This window comes from Aspergillus lucknowensis (genome assembly GCF_044049455.1).
Source record: "Aspergillus lucknowensis strain CBS 449.75 chromosome Unknown BJX67scaffold_20, whole genome shotgun sequence".
Taxonomy (NCBI): Eukaryota; Fungi; Ascomycota; class Eurotiomycetes; order Eurotiales; family Aspergillaceae; genus Aspergillus; species Aspergillus lucknowensis.
In genome coordinates this window covers 397987-412336 of record NW_027263564.1, presented here as the reverse complement: position 1 = coordinate 412336, position 14350 = coordinate 397987, and the positions used below count along the sequence as shown (strand labels likewise).

Here is a 14350-nt window from a genome sequence, read left to right as displayed (position 1 = left end):
GGCTATTTCCCACGCTCCTCTCAAACTCATCACTCATCCCTCGCTGGGAGGTAACTGGGCCAACAAATTGCTGCCGGACACTGCCTTGAAATGACCGAATTTCCCAAGTGTCTCATACAGCAGTGGCGATAGGACAATTGGTGGATGTTTCATGCAGACTCTTCTATCTATCTCTAAGTGGATGATAAATTTCAGTGGGAGGCTTTGAAAGCGTCCTAGATGGGAACGGAAAATTCTCAATGACAGAAGTAAATCTCGAAATCTGATATTTATCTTGGGATGACGGAGAGAGCCCGTATTAGTGTTCGCCATCGGTCATTCCCAGGCCGTTGGCGTTTGCGCTACTGCTTCCTGGCCGCCGAAACGATAGTGGACAAATCGCCCAGTGGAAGCGTGTATATAAAATCTACGGAATGAAGTAATAGTGCAAGGAAAACATACCATCCAATAAGAGTTGTCGCAAGGAGCAAACCAGCAGCGGTGCGCTGAAGTTTCCCAGCAATATCGATTTTCCCTTGAGCAACAGCAAAAAAAGTGGCGCTGAAACAACAGACTATTACTTTGTTAGCGATCTGACTGAATGCGGCCATCAGAAATTGGTTCCTGCTCACATGTTGGGATAAGAATAAGAAAAATTAGGAAGAATGCCAAGTTGGTCCGGATACTGACGAAACAGAATATGAAGCACAGCACCGCCATTCCCACAAGGAAGAAAGCGAATGTGGCATTGAAATCAGGCTGCCTTAGGCCAGCGCCGGGATTACCAGGGTCGGGAGAGTATGCTTCAACCGCTCCAGATCCAGGGACCAGCGTCATCCCAAAAGCGAACCAGAAACCTCCGAAGAGGGAGAATACTGTAGCTGCGAATGTGTTGCCTATCAATTATTAGATCTACTAGTCCTCCCACTATGGGAATATGAAGTGTTACCGATAATCCACTCCCCAATCCCGCCAAAAACAAGGAGAACGCCGCCGAAATACAGGTAAGCGCCTCTAAAAGATAATGTTAGATGCAGGGTGCGCTAGGCGATCTTTGGGATAGAACAGACATGTTTGCAGCACCCAAACCACCCGCATCACGCCAACCTAACAAGGTCATGGATAACGGTGTGGTACAAAGGACGAATCCACCAATGGCTGAGAGCCGTCAGGAACATCTTTACGGTTTCCACGGCTAGTAATAGACTCACCTATAGGCGTTGGGCTCCCAAAAGTTTGCTGGGATACTTGTTTCGTGTCGCGTTGAGAAGGGGGGGTTGTCTCATCCAACTGTTCCGATGATACTCCTAGAATATAAGTCTCCCGTCTTTCGTCGGCGTAGATATTGTCCGTGCCACATTGAATCTGAGGTCTGGAAGCCGTCATGACGATCTCTTCTTCAAACCTGTCCGGAAGACAGCCTGCTGGGATAGACAGTTTAACACGGAGTGTTGTGGAAGATGAAAGACCTCTTGGAGGGTTTCGCGGGGTTAAATAAGGGACGTGGAAGTGGGAACTCCGAAACCAAGGGGTTCGCTTTCAACTCGAGATTCGGCTGTACCTATCGTTGTAGAGAATGACCTCGCAAGGGTGTCTAACCCGCATCAGGGGAATGGAAGCACTCGAGCACAAGTAGATAAAATGCCACCCTTCTCTGATGTCCCACTCTCCCTTACGTGTTCGGTGCGCCCTAAACCTATTTGTTTCCGTCTCCGTTGGAGAATGACCTTGACTGCGTCCGTCTACGATAGTACGTTCATTACGTCGCGGCGCCCTAGGTGGATTTTGTTGTACGCGCTATCAGCCCCTTTCACGTATGCGAGCATGGGGTCAACTAGGAGGTGTATAACGACACGAATTTCCATCAAGGGATCCGAGGAAACGAGTGATTGGAGTCGCGCCTCTGCGCTTGTAAGAGCACGGTCTCTTTAGTTGACTTTTGTACCACACGCTTTGAAATGCTCCAATGAAGGCCTCTCTGGGGGGACGGTGGCCGTAATGGCCATCTCAACCCCGAAGTCCGTCCTGCCGAGAAGGATGATAGATCTGTGACGACAGTGGGCAAGCTGCCAGCAGTGGGTAAACCAGAAGGCAGAGAGCGGCCGGATTATATGGGTCGCTATCTCGATACCAGACCATCGCACCAGTCAAGCGTGAATAGACTCCAGCCAACGGTCCTCTTCCAAGGATCCCCGTGTCAGACTACAAATATATTTATAGAGATAAGGCTTAAAGCTATAACTAAAATCTATACCCAACTAGAATTGTAGAATATAGTTATATAGCAGGTAACCTACTATGCTGTGCGTTTCACAGCGGTCACGATGCTCGCAATTTGCGAGGGGCTATAATACGCCTGCGCCACGTAGAGCGATCTCCTAAAGAAGGCCACTCGTCGAACGAGTGCCGCCCCGACCAACTTTCCGTAGTCAACGATATCGATGCGGGAGAGGACGGTGCAGTCAGTTGGAAGCGGTAAGGGACGATGTTGCTCACTTCTCCACACGCTAAGTCAGCTCCAAGATCAATCCGGTCATGCGCAATGCCTCCAAGGCCTGTTATCGCAGCCATCTGCTTGCTGCTGGTATCATAATAGACGTGACAGAAGACAGCATCCGCAAGCTTGTAGCAAGCAAGGTGCGCAAGATTATCCCTTTCACGTCTTCAAGCCTGGGAAGATTAAACCAGTTGCTCAGAATCTGCGAGCAACGCAAGACATCACCAAGCTAGGACTTTGTCCGGAAGGTTACTGATTACAGTGAAATTACGGCTCTTGCATATGCAGGAAGATACCATGTCATTGAATAGCGGAGGTGAGGTTGTGACTTGACAGGACACAGCAAAAGTATCGACACGCCCTACTAGCGGGTCGCCCTCACCGCCCCCACCGCTTGCTAGTACGACGCGATAGCAGGCATGGGACGAATTATATCTAAGGCATCTACAGCATCTGTAAGAGACCATGCCTCATCATGTGGGAGCTATTATTGAGTCTCAGGGCTGGCATACGCAGTATTCGCTACTTGGAGACGAATTTCGTGGAGATTTTGAACCGGCAGAATATTATGTAATTTTTAGGCGGTGGCCCAGGGGTGTCGAAACTTTTACTGTAGGTAGCGCTGCTGTGCTACCGCCCTAACTGCCTGCAGAACCTGTGAAAATGCCAACACACCCAGATGAATACCTGGCAAAGAGGCACGAAAGGTGGACACCTCCGTCGCATCGATGGAGCTCTCCCAGCCAACGTACCCGCCGGCTCTACGGCTCACTTCAACGAAGCCGAGCCTACCTACTCATACAACTGAGAACCGGTCATTCATGGCTGGCAACACACGCCAAGGAACTCAAGTACTGCGAGGACGACAAATGTGAATGCGGAGCGAAGGAAACGGTAGTACACGTCTTAATAGACTGTCCAAAACTAGCTGCTCTACGTCGAGAACTTAGGAGGAAAGTTGGGGACGCGTTTAACAACGTGGCACTTATGCTAAGAGGGAGAGAACAAGGTAAGGAGAATAGCTACGCACAGGAAGGCACCATTGCCGCTGTCCTGGACTTTGCGGAAGCGTCTCAGAGGTTTAAAAGCCGTGCGCCAGGGAGGCCACTGAACACAACCACAGGCAACTAGGCCGCCACAGGCCTCGACGAGGCTCCAAATTCGTCAGGATGTAATAGTACGCTGTATTGTATCATAGATAGAAAGATAGCTCTAGTCGTGGTAGCCTGCATATCCTTCGGGAGGGGTCGGGGTAAATGAAGAACACACACACACACACACCCAGATGAAGTGAGGGTTTCAACAGAATGCACACCACCTTTCTTGGATGTTTTTTCGTGCCGCTTCCTAGCGTTAAACAGAATTTAGCATTATATCCAACTTGTAATCAGTAGGATTGCATTTCGAAGTTCTCAGTTTACTGGTCATCGAATACAATCGTTCTTCAATCCCGTAAGCCCCGTTACCATATCTCTGAACAATCAAGTGGCGCTATCTGAGAAAGAAAGTATTGACAGTTCAAGATTACCGGATAGAATCCGGATTCCTGAAACTTCTGGGGACTTGTGAGGAGATGAGGGGCAGATGGATGTATGGCCCGTACTGATGTTACCCCCCGTGCAGGGAAACACCCAACCAGGGCAAAAAAACAGCTGCGGTGCGACCACACTTGGCACTCTTGCTAATTAGAATAAGCCGAGCATGCGAGAAGCCAGTAGTAAATACCGTCCGCGATTAGCTCAGCGAAGCTACAACATTGTCCGGAATGAGAGACTTGACAGTGCAACCAGCGCTTGCCGCGGCGTCCCTCTCAGTGGTACGTAACCGCATGCGGAGACGGTCCAATGCGACTATCGACTTTTCGTGGATACTGTCCGTCGGCCAGGGGAGGTGGTCACACGATCCGTGATGGGGGTGTCTCTTTGCAGCCCATGCGATCGGGCAGTGGACCTCCGCCCTAGGGAACTGGCCAACTATGGACCTGCTCTCCGCTCGGATTACTGGATGGAAGGAGGAGGGATGAATGGATGGATGACTGCAAGGAGGGGAAATACATTGCGAAATCGCTCATTAATAGAACTATATATTGAGGCTATATTCCTCGTGTCTCAAAAAGTTTCTTCTCCATCCCATCATCGTCCTCCAAACTGCCCTATTCTTCCTATCCGCACCCGGTAAGAGATCCCTTAAACGTCCCTGAAGGCCTAAAATGCACCTCCCAGTTTCCCAACCAAATTGTCACCCTGCTGCGTGGTCTACACATGGTCCTCGCGTCCGTGCTTCGCCTTTAGATTGCTCAGATCCGAGTTATCCTACTCTGCGACGCGCCTGGGGGACCCTGTATAACCAGTTGGCTGACCCTGCCCTCTAGGACATTTCTTTTCGTCTCTCGACAACTCCTTTGCTGGCTGAACTCTATTCAAAATGGTACTTTTCCGCTCTTTATCGCGTCAACTTCGACGGCCCGTACCTTCCCTTCTCTCCAAAGCGTCCAGTAAACCTCTGGCGGCAGTCCTTTCGGGGTCGCCGCTCTGGGCAATGGGGTTACAGGGGCACGTATGCTAACTGCCTCTGCGAATCTACAGGGCAAGGTTCTTATGGTCCTCTATGAGGTAAGTGTTTTCAATAGGTTACCTTCCAAGCTGGCAGCACGCGTTTGACCGTCTATTAGGGTGGCGAGCACGCCAAACAACAGCCTGGTCTCCTTGGAACCACCGAGAACGAGCTGGGTATCCGCAAGTGGCTCGAGGACCAGGGCCACACTGTCGTGACCACCTCGGATAAGGAAGGCGAGAACTCCGTTTTCGACTGCGAGCTTGTCGACGCCGAAGTCATCATCACTACTCCGTAAGCGGCTCAGCCTCTACCTGGAGATTCCTGGTACTAAACCACTCTAGCTTCCACCCTGGCTACCTTACTGCTGAGCGTCTGGCCAAGGCTAAGAACCTCAAGCTTGCTATTACAGCTGGTATTGGCTCTGACCACATTGACTTGAATGCTGCCAACAAGACCAATGGCGGTATCACGGTGGCTGAGGTCACGGGCTCTAATGTTGTCTCTGTCGCGGAGCATGTTGTCATGACTATCCTACTTCTAGTCCGCAACTTTGTCCCTTCCCATGACCAGATCCGCAATGGTAACTGGAATGTTGCTGCTGTTGCCAAGAACGAGTATGACCTGGAGAACATGGTTGTTGGTACTGTTGGAGTTGGCCGGATTGGTGAGCGTGTGCTCCGCCGTCTAAAGCCCTTTGACTGCAAGGAGCTGCTGTACTATGACTACCAGCCCCTGAGCACCAAGGCTGAGAAGGAGATTGGTGCCCGCCAAGTAAAGAGTCTTGAGGAACTCGTTGCTCAGTGTGATGTGGTTACCATTAACTGTCCTCTGCATGAAACGACCCGCGGTCTGTTCAACAAGGAGCTCATCTCCAAGATGAAGCCTGGTAATTTACCAGCATAGTCCCTTTTGTCCAGGACACAAGCTAACTCTTTCAGGCGCATGGCTTGTCAACACCGCTCGTGGCGCTATTGTTGTCAAGGAGGACGTTGCCGAGGCCCTTAAGTCTGGCCACCTCCGCGGCTATGGGGGTGATGTCTGGTTCCCTCAGCCTGCTCCCAAGGACCACCCGCTCCGCTACGCCGAGCACCCCTGGGGCGGTGGCAATGCCACTGTTCCTCACATGTCTGGAACCTCCATTAACGCTCAGATCCGTTACGCCAACGGCACCAAGGCTATTTTAGACAGCTACTTTTCCGGCCGTCATGACTACAGGCCTGAGGACCTGATTGTCAAGGACGGTGACTATGTCACCAAGGCCTATGGTCAGCGCTACAAGAACTAAACTATTGCATAATGCGAGATGATGAAAAAATGATTCTTTTAAGGTGCATTCTTCAGGTTAGCAACCCCCAGAGGGTGGTACGATTCTTAGTGCTGGTTATGATACCTGGTGTATGCACCACATCTGCGACAAGGGGTCTAATTGTGGTGGTGAAGTTATCAACTACTTCTTCACAATTCATTCGTACACCACACGGACACGGCTCTCAAATTGAATTGTCCTGAAATACTTCGCCCCCTATAAACCAAATGGTAACAATGGCCTGCGTGCTTGGACCAGAAATTAACTAGCCTACAGCTAATTTAATTGTTTAGTTATAACTTCAAGATATTGGCCTATATTCTAAAACCTCCAAAGGAAAGTCTCGGGAGCTAGTAGATAAAGAGCTAGCATTCCTATTGCAGAATACAGAGTTAGAGAGCCTTTCTTAATATCTTAAGGACTAGTAAATGGCCACAAGTTTTGCTACTACAGTTAAAGCTAACAGGCATATCCTGGCTAAGAACCAAAAGGAAGAAGAGAACACATATAAAGACTATCTAATTACTTGTCAATAGGAGAGTAATAGATGTCCCATACCTCCCAGCTCCTTTGAGACAGAAACAACATGTTTAGACAATAAAACTCTAAGAAAACTCTAGATCTTGTATATATCTAGCATGGAAGGATATTATAATATAGAAGCAACTAGCATAGACACCAAGCAGGCTGAATTATCTGTTTGGGCAGCCCGAAGACCCCACCAATCACGATCACGACTCCGTCAATATGTGGCTTGCCGAGAAGAAATAGAGTTTGTTAACGTGGCGCGTGTTCCTAGTCAGCACAAGTACTACTGTTCCTGTCTAGAGGATCTCTTCAAGGCTTTAATAACAGACAAGTCCCTATTCCCTCCATGGTGCTGCTAACAGCCTATAATTATAGATATGGTATATATATTTCTCAAATCAGAGCTTGTCAAGCAGTTCAAGAAAAAGAAGATTAAGTTTGAAACTCTAAACAGGATGTACTACTACTCTACCCAGTATTCTACCTTTATTAAATTAATTTATATTAATGGTAAGGTAGCTATATATCTGATTTACAAGCACACAACTTGTATAAACTACAAATAGCAAGCATATACAGGCAATTATCTAGATAATACTATTATACAATAGCTAATAGCAACTACCCAAGAAAATAAATAGTAGTACTATTATTTATGTTAGTAGATAGTAGAGCTAAATTATAGTTGCAATTATATAATATCTATATTACTTTCTTTTTTTTTAAGATTCTAAATCTAACAAAAAATAATAATAGGTATCTTTGTGGAGCCTAATTTTGTTATAATTGCAGGGAGGCATGGAAGAATTATGCGTGTAAATAATAGAACAAGCATTAACTCCTCGCGCGTGTATACTAGATCATCAATCAAGACGCGGGTTACCCGCTCGCTGCTGCACTTCCGCCAGCTGTTAATAAACCTTGGCTGGAAAATCAAGTTATACTAGAAGTCAATAAGCATCAAATAGAGACTTAGGAGGCACTACTAGGGGAGATAAATAAAGAGCTATATGCAGGCGCAGAAGCTTTGATATTAGCTTATTTCCCAAGGTCTTGAGATATTCTAGTTGCAAGAATAGTTCAAGAGCTAAAAGAGAATCATAAATATAGGCATGATAGATGGAGGTATATATGTAGTCTATATTATTACAAGGAATATTCCTATTTCTTGCCTAAATACATATTCAAATACCACTAATACAAGCTCCAAGCTTGCAATCAATGTAGAAGGAATAGACTATAGTAGTGAATGCCAACAGCTCGTGACTCAATCTCTTGTATTATGCGGAACATTGCTCTATCATTTAATAGAAAGTGACGTTTTGTATTGCTGCTGTATGCACTATAGGTGATGCGAATTTATTTTGATGCTGTACAGTATCGTCTTTTCTCCGCCTCAACTTTGTCGTTGATGTCGTCGGTTGTGGGCGACCAACGTTCAATTTAGGTTGCTGCTTGGCGAAGTAAGCTTTATGAGTGATGCTCATCAGAAATCTTAGCCCAAAGCAGAAGGTGCATATTCACTAATGGGGACCAAACAAGACGTGGGCTTCATACTTCTTTCTTGGACGCCGCCAAAGATTCGGAGCGTAATTTTATAGCAGACGTATAGAAGAGTGAGAAATGAGAGATTGCTTAAGGGTCCCATCACGCCAATGTACCGTAGTTGCATGTCCATTCTTTCCACAATCAGATGCCAAACCCTGTTCTACCCGAAAATGCCCTAATCTGTACTGTAGTTGGAACAGTTGGATAGTGTGATATTATACTCATCAAGCGACTATGCCTCTAGGAATACAGTAAATAGAATAACTCTAGTATCTTTCATCCGTGCAGTAGCCCGTTGATTCACTTGAGAGGCTTGTTTGTAAGTTCTGACATACTTGAAATACACTTCACAACTGATATTATCGCACATATCACTTATAACATGACCCTGTGAAGATATATTACCTGAACTAAAGGGAAAGTTTTCAACCTAAAGTCAGGCTTTAAGCCTCTTTGCAACATGACAAATTGAACTGAGCATAGATCACCAGGTGATGTACTTGTGATGCTACTATACACAGCCGGTTATTAATACTTTGTTCTCCTTACACTACACCTTCTTATTTTTGATTTTCCAGCCAACTGGAAGTTGGTATACAATATAGTCTGCCGGTTACGTATCACTTCAATACGCTCTCTAATTGCCTTCCGCCTAATAACTTGTTACCGGCCCGTAAAGATAATCATTGGCGGGAAAGCTGATTCAGGTAGTATTTAAAGACAATAACCGTACTATAGTAATACTGATATGCTGTTCGGTGTTGTCTACTGCACGTCTGCAGCCTCAACTCCACGGCGTTTACTACTTCACATACATTTGGCTGTTGTCAGTTACCTTTGAAACTATGTTTAGTGCCCACAACTCGCTAGGTTATAAAACTTGTTTCCCTAGATCCATAAGCGTCGGCGGTACTGGATATGTTGTTCTTATCCTCCTACGGGCTCTCTATGCGGCGTTGTCGGAGGGAGCAAATGGTGAATAGTGTTTGGTTTCATTATACTTAGTCTCTCTCACTTGGAAGATGACAAGTGGACTGAAGATATCAGCCAGAGTCAAGTTGCTGAAAGGGCGATTGATTGTATCCTCCAAATTGGTGTCGTTGGGGTGTACTAGATTCTGTCATTTGGTTTGGACGACTTTTGGGCTGGGTTCTAGGGAGCTATTTATGTTACAACCCTTAGGTTAGGTGCTTCTTTAGTTAAAGAGCCTCTACCATAGTCGCCGTGAGAAATCTTGTTCCCTTTTGGCGGGTCTCTCTTTGCTTCATCACTTGATTTTTAATAAGCTGTTGGCTGCTATGGTTGAAAGAGTTGGTCCTGGGTAGGTACAACATGGTATGTAAAATGGGATCTCTTGTTCTCTTGTGTTACTATACCCGAATTTCTTTATACTTTGCTAACAAGCTGGTCCTTGGAGATTTCATCTAACAACCAAATATCACGGGCAAAGTGTAAGTGCCATATACCGTACAGACCGGCGTAAACTTATGCAAGGAAAATGTGACTTCCATGTACTACATAATTGTTCACAAAACAATTACCGTGGAGAGTGTCAGGGCATTGGAGTGAAAAATAGAAGCCTGTCAAGCACTAATTTTCTCTAGGATTATCTATATCCACATAGCTACCATGGAGAGACTTTTAGCAGAAGGGACATGCTAGGCTTATGTCTCGAGCCTGTAGCATTCTCTTGGCTGTCTAATAGCTTCCTGAAATTTGGCTAAAAACAAAGTAGTAAAAAAATGTAGTATAACAGCCAAGACAACAAGTATAGCTGCAATCTAATGCCAAATTAATTGCCCTGCAGTAGCAAATCTTGCATAAAGTACTAATCCCTAAAATTTATATATCAGGCTAATAGACATATTCTAGGATAGAGAATTTATCATACCCTTATACAACCCTTCCAGAGCTATGCTATAGCCATTTGTTTGATGACTCAAGTCAGATGCAGCTACCATGTTTGTTAATCCTGGTTCTTATCGGGGAATGCTGGCTCTTACGTGGTGCGTGGGGTCGTTAATGAAGATTCTGGCTCTTGTCTTCATCACTAATAATGATTGGGTTCTCTAGATATGACTTAGAAACTCTCACAAGGCTGTCAAGGAAATTTATTCACCAAAACTTTCACCCGGCTTTGTTTCCCTTGCTAATATCTCCATATCAGTTGGATTAGCCTCAAAAAATCTGTTTAATAAGCAGGTAGCCATATCCCGTGAGCGTGGTACACGAGAGGGAGTCGGTGTTTGAAGCAGTGATTAGAATATAGGAGCGAGATGTTGCCTAGGGTGTATATGGGATATGTGGCAATAGTAAATCAAGGCCTTTTTATCCAGGTAACAGAATTGAACGTTTTCCTTATTCTTGGTTATGCCTGCGTAGTTAAATATTCCATCTTGGATGTCTTTATCTTGATGCCTTGGAGCCAATTTAATCTGGTGTTAAGAATATAGCAACTTCTGATTTTGAGTAACTTCCACTACTATAATGTTCTTGTGGGCCTCAACTGATCAGAAGTCAAATTCTATTTGTGAACCTGTCTGGTAGAATAGAGTCTGACGCGAAATGATTCCCACTCTATTCCAGGTCGCCTTGTGATTGCGCTAGCTATTTACAGGACTGGCTGCTCTTTATACAGTAAAGTGACTGAGAATCAGCCTTGAATGTTATCTTGGGGGGAGGAGAATTTGCATGCGACTGTAGTAAAATTAAAATGAAATTATACTTGGTTTGAACATGGTCTACCAAACTGCGGTAACTTATTTTGAATAGTTGGAGTTGTACTGAGGTGTAGGAGAGTAATACAAATTTAGAAAGACGTTCAAGCAGGACAGTGATTATTAGCCTGCTTGTTTGTTAGATCACTCATGCATACTAACAATAACTATAAATAAAACAGTACTATATTATTAAAATATATATTGTGTACTGTAGTCTATGACTAGTACTTTAACCTTGACCTTATTTAATAACTAGTCTCCAAGTTATTTAGCTATTATATGGAAGTTGACCCACAGTTAACCAATCTCCCAATAGAATTTACTATTAGTAATTAAAGGGGAAGGCTTTGTTTCAAGGCACATATAAATAGCCAACTAATGCTAAAAGAAGATAGTTATTACTATTTAATAGCTGTGTTCAATAGTACCTGCTTGGCAATAACTATATTAAACATGCATAATTTTGCTCTAAAATAGTCCTATAGTAAATTTAGCCCTAAGTTTTATGGGGGTATACTTGAATATGAGTAGCATCAAATTATGATTGGCTAAAGGTGGAATTATTAGCTATTGATTGCAAGTGTTCAACACAGATTGAACACTTGTGTGGGACAAGTTGAGCAGTTAAGGTTAATGAGCGGACGGCAGGGTGGGGTCGGCCCGGAGAAAACCAACTGTTCAACCAAAAGCTGCTCTTCGTTTCCTTGGAGCGAGTGTTCAGCGTATGTTGCGATTATGTCCGAAATGGGGGGAAATAGGCGTACAGCTGGATTTAGACAGTTCTGGGGTACAATGAATGTCCAAATACTGCTTGACAGTGTGTTAAACCCATCGCAATGGAAGCAGGTTTTGCAGGCAAGAGCCTGAGACTTACTCCTACCACACAGTATATATAGTGGGTCCTTATATTCCCTCCAGCCATAATTAATGACAGAAGGCGAGATATATTAAATATTTTAGGGTATAAAACTGGCTTATCTACTCTAAAAGGAGGATAGGCCCATAGTATGTTTAATAAGGGTAAAAAACCATGACTAACTTCTAATCACTATGGATATCCTTTATTCTTAGGGGAAATTTTAGCTAGTAGGCTTTATAATTTTTTTCCTAGTATATTTGTGCTGATAATAATAAAAGTATGGTTATCCTTATTTAATTATTTTGCTATATTATATAGCATGCTAGACTAATATTAAGATTATAAGAAAAGTTTTTCTCTACAAGATATTCCCTCTTTAGTCAAGCTAGTTTATTGTCCAAGTTCAGCACGCCCTTTACCTCATATACTATTTTCTACTATTATATCCAGGTTATTATTGGGATTGAGCAAGCCAATATTCCTAGCCTGAGCATTAAAATAACCCCTACCTAGTTATAATGTTGATAAACAGCTCTAGCTCCTAGTAGCCTAATAACAAAACCCAGAGCAAATATAATATTCGTCAACCTATAAACATGCGCTAAAAATATATTATAGAAGTGTTATAGATGTTTATAGGCTTGGGCTTTAGCTATAATAATAGTATTAACCCAGGATATAATCTCTATAAATAGTATAAAAATGCTAGTAAAATATAACATAATTACTAATAGCACTTGGAGAAAAATTTCATTTCTAGTAGTAGTACCTAAGATATTTAAGGCAACCCTAGCCCCTATATAACTACTAATAGCATATTTTCTCGTGCTATATTTCTCTATTAATTCTTCTATAAGAAGAAAGAAAATCATAGGACTAACTAAGGCTATAAATACTATACCTGCTTGGATTAAATTCTAGCTATATATTTAATTCATGAATAATAGCAAAACCACATCTAATCTACCTAAAATTAATAATGATTAGAAGGAACTCAAGATAGCTATCCACATGTAAGCAGTGCTTAGTAGATAAATCATTACAAGTAGTTGGTCTTCCTTTAGCCCCTATATAGCATTCCTAGTTAGCTGTTCTATTACTAAAAAAAGCTAAAAAATTATATCAATCCCAATAATAATAAATCCCGTGATATAGACAGCATTATATCTATAAAGGTTAAAAACTGTACTACCTATTAATAGACCAGCAGTTATACCAGCACTTTGCCCTAGAGTTATATAACCAAGGGCTAGTCTAATTTTGGCCCTCTTAACATAGTCTATCACTATTATTAGAGGTATAGTCTATATAGTCCTATCTAATAAACCCTATAAAATTCTACCAATTATTAATAAGCTAATAGAATTTATATAAAATAAGATAGCTATAGCACCAGCCAAACCAAAAAAACTAAAAAAAAAGGGCTATTAACAGGAGCTATTCTAATCTATCTACTAGATATAAATTGCTATAAAACCATATCTTAATACATAGAATATAGTATTAGTCCTCTTATAAACCACTAATTATTACTCACATGAGATAATAGCAATAAATACACCCTAGACTACTAGAAAAATAGAAACCTATCTTTATACTAAGGAATATTAGGTAAAAATGGTGCTAGATTCATACTTAATATTAGACTTACTATCTTTTTTATAAATATAAGCATGCTTGGTAAGAGCAAATAAAAAAATAGGAACTATCTAGGAGGAGGTATAAGGCAAGTTTATATAAAGCTTAGTTCCTATACTATTAAATATAAATATATATTCTTGGGATTCTTTATTAGTATAAAGCTTGAAGTTTCTATATTACTATTTTTTATACTATAAAAAGCAAAACTCTATAAACCAAGTTAGTAAACTAGATAGAAGACTGCTACTAGGTATAAGCTAGTCTAGTAATACTTAGCAAGAGATAAAGCATTTTTAAAAACTTATTTATAGTAGAAATAAATTATTATAAAAAAAATAGGACTATCATAATAATATATATATAGAATCTATTACTTGATTTATACTATAACTATAGAAGCTAGATAGTAATTATTATTAGCTAAATTAGAAATATAATTTAAATATATAACTAATTTAGAGCCTTTATAGGGTCTATTTAAACTTCTAGAATAAACATGCTTATTATATATAATATACTCTAAATTATACCTAGTAAATAGTAAACCCATGTACCCTACTACTTAGTATTAGTCCATATTATTAAATAGTTATTTTTAGGAAAATATAAGACTAAAAAATAGATACTATTAATAATATACTAGACCAATAATACATGTTATATACTTAATTATATAATAAGCATAACTATAAGAAAAACACCCTTTTACTTTACTT

At 42.3% G+C, this 14350-nt stretch overlaps 2 protein-coding genes across 2 annotated transcripts; one reads left to right on the top strand and one right to left on the bottom strand.

Moving 5' to 3' along the window:
* Positions 1 to 564: 564 nt before the first annotated feature.
* Positions 565 to 1365, bottom strand: BJX67DRAFT_381281 (GPR1/FUN34/yaaH family-domain-containing protein; the record flags this gene model as incomplete). The annotated part of the gene is made up of 4 exons (XM_071032993.1): positions 565 to 875; positions 929 to 993; positions 1050 to 1137; positions 1191 to 1365. The coding sequence occupies 4 exons, from the start codon at positions 1363 to 1365 to the stop codon at positions 565 to 567; spliced, it is 639 nt and encodes a 212-aa protein (XP_070886241.1).
* A 3535-nt stretch (positions 1366 to 4900) lies between these two features.
* On the top strand, positions 4901 to 6319 carry BJX67DRAFT_388220 (formate dehydrogenase; the record flags this gene model as incomplete). Its single annotated transcript, XM_071034339.1, has 5 exons — positions 4901 to 4970; positions 5027 to 5088; positions 5148 to 5323; positions 5374 to 5918; positions 5971 to 6319. The coding sequence occupies 5 exons, from the start codon at positions 4901 to 4903 to the stop codon at positions 6315 to 6317; spliced, it is 1200 nt and encodes a 399-aa protein (XP_070886240.1).
* Positions 6320 to 14350: the final 8031 nt, after the last annotated feature.